The 19,984-nt window shown below is 41.4% G+C and overlaps 1 protein-coding gene across 20 annotated transcripts in view; it reads left to right on the forward strand.

The window, feature by feature from the left end:
* Positions 1-19,984, forward strand: part of LOC144933856 (neuron navigator 2-like) — a 280,032-nt gene that overhangs the window by 224,636 nt on the left and 35,412 nt on the right. For all 20 annotated transcript variants that reach the window (XM_078859085.1, XM_078859087.1, XM_078859069.1 and 17 more), the window contains 5 exons: positions 2,597-2,745; positions 3,839-4,033; positions 8,466-8,518; positions 18,113-18,136; positions 19,171-19,245. In XM_078859085.1, the coding sequence (XP_078715211.1) occupies positions 2,597-2,745; positions 3,839-4,033; positions 8,466-8,518; positions 18,113-18,136; positions 19,171-19,245 (496 nt within the window). The remainder of the gene's footprint in view (positions 1-2,596; positions 2,746-3,838; positions 4,034-8,465; positions 8,519-18,112; positions 18,137-19,170; positions 19,246-19,984) is intronic.

The raw sequence follows: 19,984 nt of genomic DNA on the forward strand, positions 1-19,984 counted from the left end.
TCCTTTTTTGCGCTCTCTTTATTTCATTCCAGTATGCGCCTCCCAGTGCTTTTTGGTCCGTCGGTTTTTGCTGTCATCCTGTTTTCCAGAACTGCTGTGGACCAGAATCAGAATATGTATTAATACTGGCGGAATCCGATGAGCTATAAAGCTCTGTTTCTCATAGATATCCAGTAGGGGCGGGTCAGATCGTTACAACAACAGACAATGTAAAAACACGATAGGAGTGCAAAGTACAAGAAAGGTAAACAAATCACCCAAACACGTACAAATAAAACTTAACCATCCCCATCCTACCAGACGAAGCCCATTGAGGTATCAACTTGTTTTTCATAAGCGACCTGGCTACAAATGATAGCTCATCAAAGTGGCTTATCATTTGGACATCTATTGCAGCAAAATCATCGCAATTATCTCAAAGCATGGTTCTAAATGTGGAGGGAAAACCCGGAGGACCAGGAGAAATAATCCACACGGCCACGGGGAGATCATGCAAACTCCAAATATATAGGCGTCAGGATCGGGATCGAACACCCAATGCGGCTGCTTAACCTGAGAGTCAGGTTGCGTTGTATCATATCTGTGCTGGAATCGGCCATTATGTGAGCAAAAGCAGATATCTATGGTTTTGCTAAATTGAATTAATGCTCTCTAGCTGCGACAGCGTACGTTACATTTTCTACGTATATCTCTCATGACAGATTGCAGACATGATACCAGAGAGGCTTATAATCCATTTTTCATCCGCGATTAAAATTTAACAAAGGAAATACCCCACAGATACGATGACATTAATATAAATAAATTTAAATAAAGCTCTACTACCATGGGACTTTTTCCATGGAGTGTACCTTTTTTGTGGGTTATTGATATATATTTTTTTCAATGATTAAACAAGGGGAATCTATTGTACCATTGTACCTCCCAGCGTGTAAATCCCACGTCCGTGAACGCTTGCCTCGTTTTAAAGAGGGCAATGGGGCATTGGTTAAACAGAAGCTTGTTGTGGGGAAGTTAAAATTACTTCTCCCTCCACGATCCTGGTGCAATTCCTACCCACCGCTGTTCATTGTGGCCCTCGTCAAGTTGCTTTGGTGCTGCCAGCTGTCCCATTTGTTTTGTTTCGCATGACATTTTGTGTTTCTGCATGGTGGCTCAGGTCTGCATACACGGGACATGTGGATGTGTGTTTTTGTGTGTGTAAAGGGTAGGTGACTGAGTAATTGTAATGAAGGTGACTTGTATGGGTTTCAAATCAAAGTCACAATGTCTCCCTGCTTCAAAAGAGCAATTTTGGTGGTGCTCATCTCTGGTCGCCCAGAGCCAGAAGTGGAAATTCCACATTACAATGAAATTGGCCATTCTGTCTACAGGGCAAAGTGATACTCATTTTGATCAGCCTCTTGTGGTGGACCCTGGCAGTAAGCACACTTGATGATTGTTCATCAATCATTGTTCCTCAATTGTACTTACCACATCAATCATTGTTCATCAAGTGTACTTACCAAGGTGCTATCTGGCTAGATTCCCCTCTCCCCTAATATGAAGTTTTTACTATCATCCAAGTGAAGTTGTTGGCTGATGAGCAAATATTTCTGTGCTAAAACAGTGCGTGGAACTTCTTTTTCATCATGGGGTGATTATCCTAGCAGTCTGTTGTGTAGGTTGCCTGTTGTGTAGGTTGGCAAATACCACCAAACATTGCTCAATGACAGACCCACCTATCACCTGCAGGGCTGTTTGCTAAGCTACCTGACGTCACTTGAGCGGTTGTTTACTTACAGCTCAGAGTGGTGTTTTCTCACTGTCCAGTTGTTCAAAGTTGAGTAATTGCCTTCTCTTTTTAGGGTTTGCCAACAACTCACCTCTTACACAATATTCATGCTCCATGGAAATGGCCAAAGCTAGATCGTGTGCATGGCTTTGCCTTCCGACAAATGTTCACGATGGAAAGCAAAATCGTGTCTACACAACGTGAGCAAAATTACGGCCTATTGGAAATACCAAACATTTTCTGGAATTGGGTGGCAGCAGGTCACGTACTGCATGTGACATTGAACATTTTGGCGTGCGCACATGTTGGTGCTACTCCGCACAAGTGTGGTATTAATTTGGGTGGTCCAGCTGCTCGTCTTAAAGGACAGTTATTGACATCATACAGTTTAGACTGTCATTTTGAGGGATATTTTTACCCGGAACTTTAATAAGTCTGTCTCAATTTATGTCAAAGTAGAATATGCTTTCAATGTTGCCACCAAATTAAAAGCCAAATTTTAAAAAAAAAGTGTCTGTAAGAGACAAGACTTAATGGTAGGAAGTATATAATTGTACAACAAATTACCGTGTTTTTTCACGTGAACATCTTTGTGTAATTTCCAGACATATCTTTAAGAGCACTTGAATGTTTTTTCGTCCATTATTTCATGCTTTTATCTGAATTATAGGATGTCAGTGTGTGCATTCAAAGAGCGTGTGTGCACGTGTAAATATCCTGCCCATTCACGTGTCTGTGCGTGCCCCAACTTGCTGTGAGCGTGTGGGCATACGGCTCTCTACATGCGCGCGTGCCCTCGCACGTCTCAATGTGCGTGTGCAGGTGCACGCCATCCCAGCAACGCGGCCAGGACGAGTGGATGCGCTCATACTCCATCGGCGGACTGCAAGATACGGGCGAACACTCTCCCCTGACCTCCGCCACAGCCATCACCTCTCCAACCGGCACGCGATTCCACTTCCCACCACCCGGTAAAACAATCGTGCTCCGTTACACCGTCGCCTGTTATTGCCGGGGTAGACAATCCCCTGCTTCACTTTGTCATTTGGCTGGTGTGGTTAGGTTTGGTCTGGCACCGGGGCTGGATATTAGTTCAAGCAAGGAGGTCACCGTCTATTAAAGAGGCCAACTGAATCTCATGTATTTTATGTATGTTGAACTTTTTTCGCACCGTACATAGCCAACCGTGCTAATTGGAGGTGCGGTTCACTTAATTGTGACCCCTGCCCCTGCTGGAACATCATTGAAAAAGAGCTTCATAGCTCATCGGATTTTTCCAGGATAAATATTCTGATGCTGAATCTGATGCATACGTCAGAGTTTATATATATTTACATCCTCTGTTTATTTCATTGCTTTTACCGTGCTTGTGTTGTAGCAATGGGGATTTGACTGGTAAGCACTGGGTGTAGAAATATGAATTGAAATGGATTTTTATGAATTTCCATGGAGTGATGGCATAGCGGTGTCACATTGAACTATCAAGCTAGTGTCCTGAAGTTGATTCCTCGCCATCGCCAGTATTAGTGGTGAGCGATGTCTGAGCCTTCCCACACCTCCTCCAACCATTCCATCCCAACTTCACCAATCTGCACACAGCATGTGAAGCGACTGACAAATGGACTGGAAATTAATTGTTGTTGATTAACTGGAGCAGGAAACAAAGTGTATCATTTGTTAATTATCTTAAATGTCATTGTGACATTGGACTTGCATCCAGAAGGGGCTTGTTGCTGTTTATTTCAACTTTGGAGTAAAACCCAATCCATTCAAAATAGTACGAGTAGTCCAAATAAATGGCTAGACAATCTTAAATCGGCATGAAAATCTCAATATGTGAGCATTTTGTGTTGTCTTGTGGTCACTTTAAAAAAAATATTTGTATTCGATTTTTACTGTAAACAAGAACGAAGGCCTGTAGCAGAACTTTGAGTTGCAAAAAACAACCGTACCCGAATATCCGCCATGCTCATGTATCCGACGCTGATTGTGGTCACGTTTTTGTTTGCAATAATTTTCGTTATTGTTATTCTGTTGTTGTTCTCGTCGTTGCCCACCACGCAGTGAGCCCGAACGCGGCCTCCCAGCTCAGCGTGTCGTACCCCAACGTGTTCCGCTCCAACAGCGTGTCGGCGCACGACCCCGCCTACGACATGTACGGCGGCAGCGACACGCGCCTCCGCAACAGCTCCGTCTCACTCGACGAGCGCCACCGGGGCATGAGCCGCTCCGGCTCCTTCCGTGATGGCATCGAAGAAGGTCAGCGGACGGTCACGAGCGCAGTTTCAACCGACCGCGTCGGGTGTTTTTTTTTGTTGTGGGCGTGTGCGCCTGCGGCATGGCCCTTTGTTTTCGTGTCGAGCCGCACGTTGTTCGGTGCGATGTTTCGCTTCACGTGTACCGTTTAGAAACGGAGTTGTTGGAGATTAAGTGCGCGAGTCCAAAAGGACTCGCACGGCTTTTAAGCGGTGGTGGTAGTAGTGACGGCGAGGGATGTTGTTGATTCCTGAAGGCAATTATCCGGCTCAACCACCGTGACGTACATTCACAGTTGTTGCTCTACATCAGCGTCAGCCGTATGAAGTAAAGGATGAGTTTATGAACTGAGTCCAGTTCCTGAAGAAAATTATTCTTGGAAGGAGCTCCCAGAATGTAGAATGAACCATTGCACATCGTGCTGAGCAACACGTGGTACGACCCACACATCGCAGTGGAGCGCTACATCACAAGTGTTGCATCCAAGCGTTCACCAAGTGCCGCCTCTGAAAATGTGTGTAGTTTTTACCTGCTGTTTTCTCTGTCGATGACACCTGAATACCAGAGAAAACTAGATGTACGTACGTTGATTTTCTTTCACACCGTACGTAGCCAACCGTGCTAATCGGAGGTGCAGGGGAAGGACAACAAACTAAACACACAAATAAATGTTTCATCTCATTGGTTTATTTTTCTTAATTTTATATTATTTATTAAATAATAGAGTTAATGTACAGCACTCGATGGCCCCAGGGACACCACATAACACAAAACAAACATTATTTCACTGTTGTTTTTCTGTTGAAATCTTTATCGTCTTCAAAATATAGTTGACGCTCTTCTGAATGGCAGTGACAGAGCAAGCTTTGTATGCCAGTGTTTTCATGTTTATTACATGTATCACTCACATTACGATGTTTCCAATTATTCACATTGCCCTGATTGCTTTTTTCACCCAATTTGTGAGTAGATCAGTTGCCTTGGGTCCGAAACAAAAGGGTTGTTTTGCGCCATACGTCCTGCATTTTAGGCTTACAGTGTATTTCGTTATTTGGATACAAAGTGCCAAGTGATGTTGTACCACGAATTACCCATGAAGACCTTCATCCCTGCCACGGGACGGCCCACCAATTGGGGTGGTGGTTTACGGACGTCGACTTTTACGACCGTCTTTTCACAGACAGAGAAAAAAAGCGTAAAGTCACACCGTCTGTAAACTTTGAAAAGAACTATAATTCGTTTAAAAGCAGGTAAGGTTATAGCAAATATAGTTTAACGGCCTGGGGCATGGTAATGGTTTTTCTGCCTCTTCTCCAGTCCCCACGTTGGGGCGGGGTGAACGTTTCGCCTGCCTCAAACACCACGCACACGGCTCCATCAAAGTTAAATGCAGTTCCTGTTTCCCGCACAGTGTCGACCGAGACACCTTTAGCATCGTGATGCTTTATTCACTGGTGTGTTCACGTACAGCCCTTTTGTCAACCCATTGGTGGGTGAGGACTTCTTCCCCACACTATGCGGTCGTGGGAGTTGTTTGACCACACTTCGCTAATCACAACGAAAACTGTGAAATCAACATCCCGTGCCTGCAATATTAATCAGTGTCACCACTTCAGCCCACCACACTGACAAGTCCCCCCCCCCCCCCGTAGATGGAATCGAGCACAGAGAGTTTGTTAAATCCTTTATATTAAGTTCACTTGCTTGCTTGCGCGCTTACGACCATGCAAATCTTTCGGTCGTTTTTTAACCCACTTCCCGTGATCCAATCGAGCTGACATTTTGCACACAGACTCGTTGTGCGTGACAATTTATTTTCGTGAAAATTTTTTTCCATAACTTTACACTTTTTAGGAAAAATAAAATTATATTTAATTACCAATTGCTTAATGGTGGCAGGCAATCATCTGACCCATAGGTGGCAGCCATCTCAAGCCAGAGGACGAGAGGACTCTAGCCGCCACGCATATAAAGGATTTATAGTGAAAAACTTTGTTTTTACGGGTTAATTTTTTTTATCCTACTCCATCCCCGCCCAAATTGCCACAGCTATTACGTGCGGGTTGGTGACGTCGGGGAGCACAGATGTCTGAGCGTAGTAGTACGGTACAACACTGGGTTTTTCTGCACTGCCCCCTAGCACGTATAACTCTTCACGCACGTCTTGATCTCAAGTCTTATGTTTTCGTCATAGCAATAATATGCATTTCAAATCAACACATCTATTTAAACAAATACACATTTTAATCAAATATTGCATAGTCACAATTATTCTTACGCAAATAGAGTTGTCATAACTTATTTGTAGAAGCATTTAAAATTACAACATTGCAGTAAGGCTGACCATTGCTAACATATATATGTTTAAACCTGAATCTCTTACATTTCCTTTGAATTCATTCAGTCTCACCTGCGAAAGGCATTTCAGGATCAGTTGACACCCTTAAGGCTTGCTAGTGGACAGGTTTTATGGTGGTCTCCAAAGGCTCTCAAACAGCATGTACGCAAGATATGTGTAAGTGTCATAGGCGCACAATACATTTCCATTCACAGGGTCATCCCCTTTGCATTTTTGTGTGAGTGAGATCGCGAGGCTATCGATCAACTTTCAAGATATATTTCTATGCTGCAATGATGGCAAGAATTTAGGAGGTAAAGTAAGTTAAAGCTTTGGTGCTTTTTTGCAAGGATATATTTGAGATGGCTTGGCATCATTATATTTTATTGAGCTGGCATATCCGATTATTTACATACGATTATTGTATGATTACTCAAATTATCAGATAATACCAAAATAGTTGTCAAGTTAAGTCCTGTTGCTGTTGCCACATGTGCCGCTGGATGGGGGGTAATGGGGAAGTCTGGGTGGTATCATCGGCTGGCATCATCAGTCGCGTCGTGCTGGGCGTGGCTTGTCGGGGTTTCCTGCATTCAGGAGGCAGGGTGTGAGGGTGGCTGCAGTATTGAAATGGGCCTGAGTATTAGAGGATACAAAAAAATTGTCAATCCAAATGTTTAGAAGATTAATAGACTTAATTGATTAATTGTTCCAACTCTACTTTTGCACTTTTAACATGTATTAAATTATACACGCATTAAGTTAACGCAGATTCATATGCACGGGGCATTGCGAGTAAATAATGAATGAATCCACATCTGTAAATGTTATTTTTCTTGATTACATTTATCTAAAGTTTCGTAACAATTAACTTGTTTTCCCAATGTAATAATGGACTTTTGAAAATTACACATGTGCTTTTGTCTGATTATTCTTTATAACAATTTCTGAAATAAGAATAAGTACGATCAAAGAAACCGTTTGCAGAAATGAATTAGAGCACTGAACGTGCAAACAGATTGGATTTAGCATAAAAAGTCAGTCATTCGCAAGCAAGCTTTGTGGAAAACAATAAATATACATAGCCATGAGAAATAAAACTTCTAAGTGTTCTCTACTGGACAGCATTGACGTGCAGCTATTTGAGAAACACGTGCTGTACACTTGTCAAAATCATAATCCTTTGTTACCCAGACAGCCATCAATGCGCATTCCACTCCGCTGGGTATGTTCAAGGCCAAATTTGCTCTCAGATGGAAAATTCCTGATTTCACTGAGCTTACAAAAAAAAAATCTGAGACGCGCTTTGGTGTGGTCCAAGGTTTTTCCATGCTACTCAGTGTAGAAAAGCTTGCACATCCTGAAGCATCAGTGGCTCACGTTGGCTGGCCCAAGTTGGTCAAGGTCGGCGTATTTGACGGTGTGTTTGACATCCAAATTGACGGGGAGCTCCTTCAGTGCCGTGGGTCTGGTGTCAGGTGGCATGAAAAATGTCAAAATTGTAAACAACCAACAGTTGTCACAATTGTACATCCGCAGTTAAATCTGCATCATTACACAATGCACCTGTTTTCCAAAATAAATCCAATTTGGCTGGTAGATATATTTAAAGCTGCATTCCTTTGAATGCCATCAAGTAATTAGTATGTAACATAACGCTTTGCAGTTCTATATTCATACTGTTGTAATTCACATTATATTCAATTCCCTTCAAATATGTAACCTTATTTTCTAGATTTTTAACTGTGTTGATGTTTCGAACGCATTCAAAGTTAAAGAGTCATCTCGTGAACGTCATTACCTGCTTTCAAATTGTGTCTGGAAAACTGTTATATTTATCACGTATGTACACTTGTATATACACTATAAGATATCTATGTGGCTCATCTGTCTGTATATGGGTTACTTTATGGAATGTAGGCGGTCCTTGTCTTAAGAGCGAGAAAAAAAGACAAAGATTGAGCGATTGCGAAATAAATCGAGGAGATGACAGACAACGGCAGACTAAACAAAAGCCAGGTAGACCGGCAGATATGTGCCACACGAGAACAGTACATTCACACTTGTGTTATTTTACTCTTTGCCTTTCCCCCGCAGTTCACGGATCCTCGCTCTCCCTTGTGTCCAGCACGTCCTCCATCTACTCCACGGTGAGTGGGCTGTCACACCGCGAGCCAAGTCCAAACGTGAATCGGACGCTTGGCTTCCTAACAATGTAACTGGATAGCTGTACTCGGCAGGTGTTCTAAATCTGTGTGCAGTCGAACAAAAAAGATGAAATGCGTTGGGTTTTGAATGTGGTTTTTTTTATTTTGCCTTTGGCTGCTATTTTTCATCGTCTAGGTGCGTCGCCGCTATAGAGTTGGGTAGTTTTTGTGGTTACTGTATCACGTAACGCCATGTTATTCTAGCACGCAGAGCGCGCTTGTGTAAATGTGTCGTGCACATTACATCACCCTTTGGCTGCACCGTGTCTACGTTTGTGTCGGATAATCTCCGTTTTTGTCAGGGCTCCATTTCCACTCCGAATGTATAGAAAAAAAATAACAATACATTCATCAATAACAATGCAACCTTAAAATAAATATATCTGAGAGGCGATGTTTCGGGCAATTGTCCTTCAAATCACATACATCATTTGTGTGCCATGTGTTGACTTTTTTTGTTAATTGTGCTTGTTGCACCACTGCCAACGCGCATCATGAAAAAAATGTGTTGTACATAAAAAAAAATGTACGTATGTTGAACTTTTTTTTGCACCCTGTGTAGCCAGCCATGCTCATCGGAGGTGCGGAAATAGTTTATTTTGTAAAAACAATATTTGCAGTAGCCATGTGATGATCAATTCCCCCGCAGAAATGTGGTGAATTGTAATTATTCAGGATCATGATTTGATTCAAGAATATGCGTTTGTCCCCTTTTCATTGTTTCTCATTTATTCTCTCTTATTTGTTTAGTCTGTTCACCCACCTGCCCTTAATATAAAATCCGTACACAAACACAAGCTGGGGCATATAAATTGTGAACATTCTAATATTTTGTGTTTTGCATAATCTCAATGCAAACCTCATGCACCTCCGATTTGCACAGTTGGCTACGTACGGTGCGAAAGAAGTTCAACATACAGTACATACATATAAGCATGATCACGATGCATGGGGGTTGTTACTTCGGCGAATCAGTCGGTGCAGGTTGGTGAAGGGGTGTGGGGGTGGTGGGGCGCGGGATGGGTGCACGCGAGTTCGGGGGACCGGGATCAGTTCAAATATCACACTCTCCATTGTGTCAGCCATCGCCGGTAATCAAACTCAGGTCGCCAGTTTCATAGAGCAATGCGCTAGCCACTTCGACCGCTGAGTGCTATATTTATCGTATGGCGCGAGTATTGACAGGCGTGGTTTTTGTTTGCAGTGTGATCTACGAACTAGCAGTTAGACTGGAATTAGCAGCAAGCATTTGGCATTGTTTTGACAGTTTTGCCATACGACGAGGGCGAGCGCGAAGTGGTCTTCGTGTTTTGGAGGTCTTATGGGATATGCTCGCCTCACAGTCAGTTCGGCCCCAGAGATTACGCAGATGTTATGTTGTACCAACATGTGCACTCGCAAAGGAGATATTAACTCTGCCGTCTAGTCTAATTTGTTGAAAGTAATTGATGGCCGTGAATGTTTTCAAGACCAAGCTAGTGTCCTGGCAAACTTTATCAAGTAAATTTGCCTTCATTGTGCAGATCTTCATTTGCTGTTTGAACATTTTGCTCTCATGGGATTCCTTTTTTTTTATACATACACAAATGTAAAGAAACCTCCTTAATAATATACAATATTGAAATGAACGTAAAACATTGTTCCATCTTCTTGGTTCTTTCGGTAAAGTCACGTAGAAGGGAAGTAATAAAATAATAAAATAAAACATAATAAAATGAAATAATTCTCACGACGTTTCGGCTACAACGCAAGCAGCCGTCTTCAGGTGAAGAATGAGACACTACCAAGCTAGGAGCTTATATATAAACTGGGTTGGAGGTGGAAGAGCGCCTTAACAAAAAGAATGTGCATATGAAGAGGAATTTAGCATATTCATGGTAATTGCGTAGGAGGTGGGCGGGGGGGGTTTCAAAGTCATATTATGCCCATGCATTATGCAGGATCAGCAGCACCAAGGGGGGGTGCAGGGAGTAGCATTAACAAAGGAAAGGAATGTTAATGATATGTAGCTGCAGTTACTAAACAACCACGTAGAAAACTAAAGTATAAACTACATAAAAAACTAAAGTATAAACTGCATAGCACCATCAGTATACTTACTATACTCTACAATAAGCTGAGTTACTAACAGCAAGTAATACATTACAATTCTACGTCGTAAAAATTATACAATATGCTTCCATCTAAACTTTATTCTCTTACATCACACGAGCATATACCATACTATATACTGCCATAGATAAACCCAACATTAAATTATATACTTTATTACTATAAACCACCCTATACCTTATACATTTCAACATAACACTATGTATTATTCTACCCACCCTAATGTGTATCGAAATGGTTTATTACGTCCTTCCAATGATTGCTAAGCCAGAATCCATCTTCTCGGTTAAAATTGTCTCTGTGTTTGTATATGTGGATCGCCTCATGAACGAATCTCTCATGATAGCCAGATGGCTTGCAGAGAACCTCTGTCTTGGAGAAGTCAATGTCATTGTTCCATGTCAGGAACCCCAAATTGTCAATGGGTGTCAGTGGTACAAAATATATGCAATCAAACTTTTGACACATAACCTTTTCTCAAACAAACTTTAAATGACTGCTGGCAAAAGTAAGGATGTCTTTGTCTCCTTCATATTTGCATGTTGCAAATATTGCAATCATAGTTTATGATCAAATCAAAATATTAATTTATTCTGGAGAAATCCGATGAGCTATGAAGCTCTTTTCCAAGAATGTCCAGTAGGGGCGGGTCAGAACGTTATAACAACAAACAATATAAAAACACAATAGGAGTGCAAAGTATAGGAAAGGCAAGCAACCTGCCCACAAATGATAGTTCAGCGAAGTGGCTTATGTGGAAATTTATAGCAGCCAAAAATTCTATGAATGTTTCGAGGCCCCATGCCGTTGCCATGCCACAGTACAGGACTGAAGTGCCACAAACCATCTGCGAATGAACTGACCTCACCAGTCTTACTCTTAGGTTTTTCAAATCTAGAACTCACCAGTCTTGTCCATTGGCCATCATCCCTTCGAGCGATGTCCTACCCAAGCCAACTCTATGTCCTTAACGGTCAATATGACATCTGAAATGTATATATTTTCTCTAGTCCACATGTTCTTCTGTCGGTCTCGAGTGTAACTCCATAGTTACTGTTAATCATTACGTAAATAATTATTTCACGAATCTTAAAATGTTTTGTTCATGACACTTTAATATAATTTTTTTTATATTGTGCAATTGCCTTTTTTTTTCTTGGAAATAAGTGTAACCTCAAGTCTGTCTTTAAAAGAAGCTTGTTGTCGCAATGTGCTCTCGCCTGATTGATGTAAGGCAAATTAATAATTATAAATCTTAGCTGAAACCCAGTGTGATGCTTAGGAAAGTGGCGTGTTAAAGAGATTGTATTTTTATTTTCATAGTATACTTATTGGAAGAGTGATGACGGTGATAACGCGTAAATCATAAAGCAGCTACCGATTACGCACCATGACAACGCTCTGCAGTTGTAAATGGGCCACGGCTTTGTCAGTCCATTTCATCAGAGACAAAGCAGATGGTAGGAAGGGGGCCCAAATCGCTTGCTATTAATTGACTCGGGAATCACCGCTGGAGAGAACATTTACAGTGGGAGCGCTGTAAGCCTGTAGAAATAATGGTGCTTTGTTTTATGCTCCCAAGGCAATTTGCCATATAAACAAGTGTCCCGTCCCTTGCTGACGAGGAAGGAGACTGCCTCGTGTCTGTCATCCCGTCCATGAAATTTGTTGGAAAATAAGCGAAACTTGAGATTGGATGGAAACGCTCCACTTCAAATTCATTTGCCGTTGATATAGTTGTTCAGAGGACATTCGGCTTAGTCTGTTCACCTGCTGGAGCTTCTGTGATTTAAAATTGTAAAGCAAAAAGCCGGATTATTTTTTAATAAAGTGTGTACGGTAATGCTACTGTGTGCATAATACCGATAAAAAGCAAGTTTTGTGTGTTCATAATACATGCACAGACTCAGTTAAGAATGCACTGCATGTACATGGGTAATTATTTATTATAATTTTATGCACATTTAGTTTTTGTCCAAAGCATAGTTTTATATTTTTATCATGTTATTATCAAAACCAAATTCTTCGTCAGTTTTACCCTATGCATTTTTCGTCGCATGTCACACGAGATAAAGGTTATGGAAAGTGAATTCATGTTGTTATGTGGGTGCAACTTGAAAGCAGATTTGCCCCGAGCATCTGATTGGCGGACGGGAATGTCCAATGGGGAGCAGCCTCGAATTTCCACAGGGCTCATTGACAGACAGAAATATTACAGCAAGCATGCATGCAGTGGATTATGAGAACCCCTCACTGGGGTACATGGTACAGAAGCGCACGAGCATGTGCATCTTAGCACAGGATGTAATGGCTTTGGAACAACAGTTAGCGTTCTTTAAGAGCGCCTAGTTCAGAGTTGTGGTTCAGCATGGCAACTGACATTTTCAACAGCATGGGGATTAAGAATGGTCCAGATTCAACAGTATGTATTATTTTCATTATTTTATTTAAAGTGTGCTTTGCTTTAAATTATTTCTCCAGTATCGATGCCGTTCATTTTCTTGTACGTTTATGTGAGTTTTATATGAATGTGTATAGATCGTTTTTTGAGGCTGGGATGTTTTGTGGTTCATCGAATGGCTGCATTTTAAAAACAGTTAGTCTCCTCTGGTAATAACGCTACGTTCGTGACTACTCTGTTTACAAACAGTTCCAGGTATTTTGACGTTCGGTATGTAAATGATATGAATCGGTCAATTGCAAGGCAGGGCGAGTTAATACTCCATAAAGGTAGGCGTACGTTTGTTAAACATTACCATATTCTAACATTACCAGGTTTTTTTCCAGCTCTTGAAAATGTTGATGAAAAGCAGGGGACCTTTGCGTAATAAACGACTTATCGTTTATTATGCGCTTATGCGCTAAACTATTTACTGTGTGAAAGATCCTTCCATTGTCTAATGTTCGCCTAAACAAGCTCTCTTAGCCACTGAGAAATGTGTCTGGGCGAATTGTCAGCAGCTGTAAAAGCGGGCGTGATCACACTACTGTGCGATTAAAATCCATCTGGCTGGCTTGGTCTTACACTTTAAAAGCAGCAGCAGCAGCAGCCAATGAACACCAGATGGCTGCTGTATTACAGGCATACGCAAAAAAAAAGTCTTATATTTATTGCTGTGCTACTTTTTATAGTTTAGTATTTTTTTAAGATTACGAACTGTTTCACATTTTCATAAAACACTGCTGTGTGAGCTCTACGCTGCTTCATTTTCTCTCGGTTTTCTTGACTTTTGTTTGCTATCGTTTTGCTGGTACATTAATTTTAATTTGCACACACGCACTTAATTTCCTAATATGTATATTCAAAAGCCAACTGGCTCATAGTAGTGGCATATTAATTTAAATTATTTTTAATTGTTAAAATGAAAATGCTTGTGCAATCCACAATCCACAAAGCTTCGCGGACAGATGTCTGCCTTGACGGAGGTCTGCGCGTTCCCAGTACGCAGAGTGCCTTGGGAGAAGTGGCATGTCGCTGTTGTCAGCGGGGAAGGGTGGGCGGGCAGGCAGCCTGCATTCTCCACCACACACATGCCGTACGAAAAAGAGATAATGAGAGAAAGTCTGCATAGGTTGTATGCATATCCTACCACAGGGGATTATCCGGGATTAGGTTTTGTGTCTTGAGTGTCCAAAGCAGTTGCTGGTAATGGAAGGGAGAGGATTGAAGAGAGGAAATGAGAGCAGCACCAGTAGCTGGCAATGCAGTATAAAGTTACCACTTTATTCTTCAATGGAGTAAAGAGTTCTATAACAAGCTGACCATATGGGGCGAGCGTAGCAAATTTTGTTGAGAAATACCATTCACGTGCGCTCATTCCATCACCGTGCATTTGCTCACGTGCCACCTCTAAGGTGGGCCAACGTGCAAACGAAAGCGTGTTCTGTTTGTGGTTGAGCTGCTATATGAAGTGACCCTTGAGTTTTGATCGACAAAACTAAAAGTATTCATTTTCCCAGTCTGCCCGCTGCCCCTTGGTGTTCACAGTGGCTGGGCACAGCATCACAGTCTTTATTTATGTGTAATCAACCACTACACTCCGCATGGATGCGCGACTGTAGGGTAGTAAATGGTGGCCGTCCTTTTGAGTGTGACAGTATTTTTTTTCTCCCGTGGAGTGCAAACCAGCAGAAAGCATCCCCACAGGAGTTACCATCTGCCTTGAGTATCTATCTGTCTGCAATTATTTGTATCCGTCTGTGTGCATGTCTGCAAGCATTTTATATTATTTGAGAAAATTTTGGATCAAATGGTTCAGGGAATTTTTCTTGGTAAAAATCTAGAATAACACTTTTTAAATTGTGTTGCTGCATAAGCGACACGTATGATAATTGTACTCTATAAGAAGCTGTTGCTCACATGAAGTGACTTTAATGTACACACAAATTAAAGCTGCAATATCAACACCATTACCTAATGTTTGTCGTCTGTTGTACATACGCTGCTGTTAGTCCTAAACACAATTTTCCACCGTTTCATTATTGAGGTTTTACCGCACGGTATTGGTCATACATGTGCTTCAACAACGCATCATAACCGTCATAAACATTTGTACAGCATAGCATTATGATAATGCACCTGCTATTTATTTACATTCATTGCACACGATGGGAAAATAATAGATTTTTGTGGACGAAAGGATGTTATTTTCTGAGGTCATCCTTTGCTTTGCGCGTGGGGTGGCTTTACTGGCTTAAATTCCCATATCAGAATACAAGGCCTAGGGAGCCCTGGGGACTCTCCGCTCAAATTCAGCCCAAGGTGAAAAGACCGGAGCTCGTTTCACTGACGCGATCGTGGAATCCCATGTGCTGCGGGGTTTGATGGTTCTGGCCCATTACTTCTGACCCTTGTAGCAAATCGAATTGTTCCCCAAAGCTTGTTCGCTCCCACAGAAATGTGTTTTGTCATGTGCAGCAAAACCGAGCCAGAGTTGCTCGACATCACCTGCGTGGTTAATATGAGTTTAACACGTAGGCTTTCACGGCCAGCATTATCCATGATAGATGTTTTGGGGTTAGATCGCGTAAATATAAATGTGTCGTAAAACCTGCCGCCACCCGACACAGCCACTTAGTAAGGTTTGTCACGTAATCAAAAACATGTCAATTTGTTACTAGGACAGCACACCGGTGTGTTGGAGAGTAAACCCACTAAAGTAACTATTTGAGAACGACGTTTCGCCAGTAATTACAACTAGCATCATCAGGCGGACAACCAGAGTTGTGGAGAAATCCTCCTGCTTCGGTCTTCAAAAATAATATGATTTACCAATAATATGATATACAAACGAGCGACAAATACATTTTCAGAATCTCTATTTATCCTGGAGAAATCCGGTGAGCTACAAATGTCCAGTAGGTGGGGGTCATAAATACTTTTCGTATAATCGTTACGATCTTTTGTGGGGGGCGGGATGGGGCTGTGGCGTAGTGTGCCATGAGCCCAGCGACCTGGGCCCCCTTCACCAAACCGCACTGCCCAGAAAAGAAAAATATGGTCAAACAACCTCCACAACCAACACGGCTTCTTCCAGCGGTGAATTGACAGCAGGGCTGTAAATTGTTTATTGTGATTTATTTCTTTAAGGTTTACGCATTCGGCTTATAATCCGCTCAAAATTGTTTACACGTTATGTTTGCAATCGATTGGGCGCTTTCATCTGTTTAAAGACGCGTTGAATTGACTAAAGTGAGAGAAATTGCCCTTGACAAGCCTGAGAAACATTTGCAAAGATTAGCATCTAAAATATGTGCATGTGTATTTATATAGATGTTAAAAAAAAGTATGTTGTGGTATTTGGTGAGTAGATTATATATTTATGTTTAACCTGGCATCAAACTTATATTTTCTTGAAGTGGTTTTCTTTGTAAAAAGTCGATATATAATTTAAATCCTATATATGTATGATGGATGGCAAAGTTTTAATAAATAAGTGAAATGACATACAATCCGAATTCTAGTTTAGTTGAAGCCCAATTTTGTAATATGAATGATAATAAGCACATTTACGTTAAAATATACTAATAATGCCAATTATTTACCCAGGAAAGCCTCCTGGAATCATAATACTCAAGGGTCCTGAAATGGAATCATTGACCATTCGTGTTTGGCATGTGCAGACTCAGTCTAGTGAATGGACTCAATCTATCTGTGGACCGCACCCATTGCAATATGTATTGCCATCTCCTGGAGCTTTACAGCCAAGTTATACTGCATGTGATAAACTTAAACAAAGTTCATAACAGAATGTGTGATTATTCTTATTATCCTGAGCAGGTTTCTTAAATCCCCTCGCCTCTGTCCACCCAGATTCCAACTCTGACGCCGACTGTATATTTGGCGTTTGCCTGTCTCCCTGTGGTTGCGTGTATTTTCTTCTCCGAGTCCTCCGCTTTTCCCTCCACATTTAAAAGCATGTGTTTAGAATATTTGGTTGCGATCAATTTGCTCATGATAAGCCTCCTCGTCGAGCTATCATTTGTGACCAGGTCGCTTCTGAAAAAAAACGGAATAGCTCAGTGGGCTTTACCTGGTAAAATAGGTTTATTAAAAGTATATTTATTTATTTTCAGTGATTTACTGCACATTTTGTGAAAAAGAGCTACATAGCTCATCGTATTTCTCCAGGATAAATAAAGCTGCTCATTCTGTACATCGCAGCGAAGTCGATTGACAGGTCCGTGTGTGGTGAAATAAAGTTTGTGTACTCCCACAACTTCCAAGGCGTCTATGCAGCCTTAAAGTCTAGCCCAAATAAACCGCATGAAGTGCTCTCTCAAGCTCCCTCTAGTGGGTGCCCTTCGGCCAGCTGTTAGGTGAGCGAGTGATTGCAGAGACCCAGTAACCAGGGAACGTTGGGGCCAACTCTTCCAACCACATGCCCAACGTTGGCCAGACGTTGCACGTTTACTGGGGATGCGCCTTTACGTTATTACACACCGATTTAAAGCTTTCGTGACTGCAGGGATTCATCTTCTTGGTTCTTTCGGTAAAGTCACGTAGACTGGAAATAATAAAATAATAAAAATAAAACAATCAAATAATTTTCACAACGTTTCGGCCACAACGCAAGCAGCCGTCCTCAGGTGGAGAACAGGTCTGTCGGGAAGACAGAGTCTGAATGACACACCCCAGGCTTGGAGCGTCTAGCTTAAATAGGACGGCTGCTTGCGTTGTGGCCGAAACATCGTGAGAATTATTTTATTATGTTTTATGTTTATTATTTTATTATTTCCATTCTACGTGACTTTACCGAAAGAACCAAGAAGATTATTACACACCGTTAACACACATTTTGTACGTTCCCACACGCGTATGTGTGCGTGCTTATTTTATTTATTTCTGAAGTTTCGGTGTGTGTAGATGGTAGCCATCTCATCTAGCAGCAGTTTAACTAATTTGCGTGTTATTTCTCTCCTCAGCCTGATGAAAAGGCAGTTTCTGAGGTAAGTGCAATTTCGTGGCTCCGTTCACAGAATGCATTTGATGGCTTATTCATCAGAGCTGCCAGTCCCCACCAACTTTTCAGAATGTCAAAATGCCCTGGTTTCGTCGTGAAACCTGAGATTGTTATTGTTACTGGCTTGACTCTTCACAGATATTTTCTGAGCACTGTAATCATATGTAATACGTTCGTTAAGTTGACAATAAAAATAAAGTAATACGTCAAACCCCCGAAAGAGTTAACGTCTTGTTGAGGTGTGTTTATTTACTCGTAAAATTTGTGAATATTTTTTTTTCTGGGAAAGGCTTTTGGGTCAAAATGCTCAGCTATTGATGTAAATGCTTAATGTACTTACCTGGGGTATGTGTAATGGGTGTTGTCTAATATGTCAGGAGTGTGTAATGTTTGTTGTGTATTGTGTGGTGTGTGTGTAATGTTGATTCTAAGCATATGCTCTTTAATTTTAGGGTATCATATCTTTTTTTATTTATAGGATAATCACGTAATTTCGACAGTGTCGGTTAACAGTTAAACACACATTTATAAAAACAAAAGTGTTTAGATAGTGCAACAATTAATTTACAGTGATTTGAGACGATACTCGTAGTTTATACACGAAGATAGTTTCATTGTTACCCAGTTTGTAGTTGACAATGTATCTTCACATTGTCCACCTTATAACCAATATTTGTTTATCATAGAAATAAGTAAATCCTCTATGAATTCATTATCATAATTGTTTTTTTACCCTTCTATCTGGCAACAAAACTGAAAAAAGGCGTCAGTTTTGTTGCCAGATAGAAGGGTAAAAAAACCAATTATCATATTTTTTTACTGGCAAATGAGGTTCCAATGGTGTACATTCATTATCACCCTGTCCAAGTAGTATTATTCCAACCTTTAAGAGTGGGGGGTGGTGGGACGACGACGACGACAATTTAAAATTTGTACCCTTATTTTATTCGTTCCTTGCCACGGTGCCACGTGCATTTGTGAGAATCACGTGTCGAGCGTAACTTTTCTTGCGCGACACAGATGAGGAAGCTGCGCCGGGAGCTGGACCAGTCTCAGGATAAAGTGGCGACGCTCACCGCTCAGCTCACAACCAACGTAAGTGCTCTCCCACGACTGCCCACCGCCCCCCCATCCCCCCATCCCGTCATCCCCAAGTTCTGCCGGCAGGGAGTAAAGCCCCCAGAATGTAAAATGAGTCTCTGTGAAATCCCCTTGACTTTGGAGTGCTGGCACAAGACGCCTGGGCTTCTGAATGTAGGGAGCTCCGGTGTTAAAGACCACAACTGTTTGAACAGGTGGAAATGTGTTGATCTTTACTCCAAACAGAATTGACTTAACTTCCTGTAGGAATGAAAAGCACATTTTAAAACATGTTTGCTCTCTTCCTTTGAATCCGTAATCCAAACAATGAAAGTCAATCTCATTGGAAAGCAGTAATGCGTAATAGTCCGTATTAAAAAGAATCCAGTGTGTGGGATGAGTTTCCTTAAGTCAGGAAATTGATAGTATGTGGATCGTTTAATTTGCAAACCGACATTTTAAAAGGTTGGATGACTGCCAATGCTTTTAATTAAAGCCTGGTTATCAAAAAAAAGGCTTAAGATACTGCCTATATTTTCACAAGTAATTATTTGTGTTTAAACTAAGTGCCAAACTAATTTAAGTACTGTATTCAGGTCTCTTCATATGTCTTACAGCCAATTTGTGCTATTGCAAACAAAAAACAGCCTACAGAGGGGTCAAAGTCAAGTTATTCTTAGATCCTTATAGTTCAATCACACTCGATTTATTCTACTTAAAACAAGTTATAACAGCCTATTCTGGAGCACTTTCC

Source organism: Lampetra fluviatilis, chromosome 8, assembly GCF_964198595.1.
Source record: "Lampetra fluviatilis chromosome 8, kcLamFluv1.1, whole genome shotgun sequence".
NCBI lineage: Eukaryota > Metazoa > Chordata > Hyperoartia > Petromyzontiformes > Petromyzontidae > Lampetra > Lampetra fluviatilis.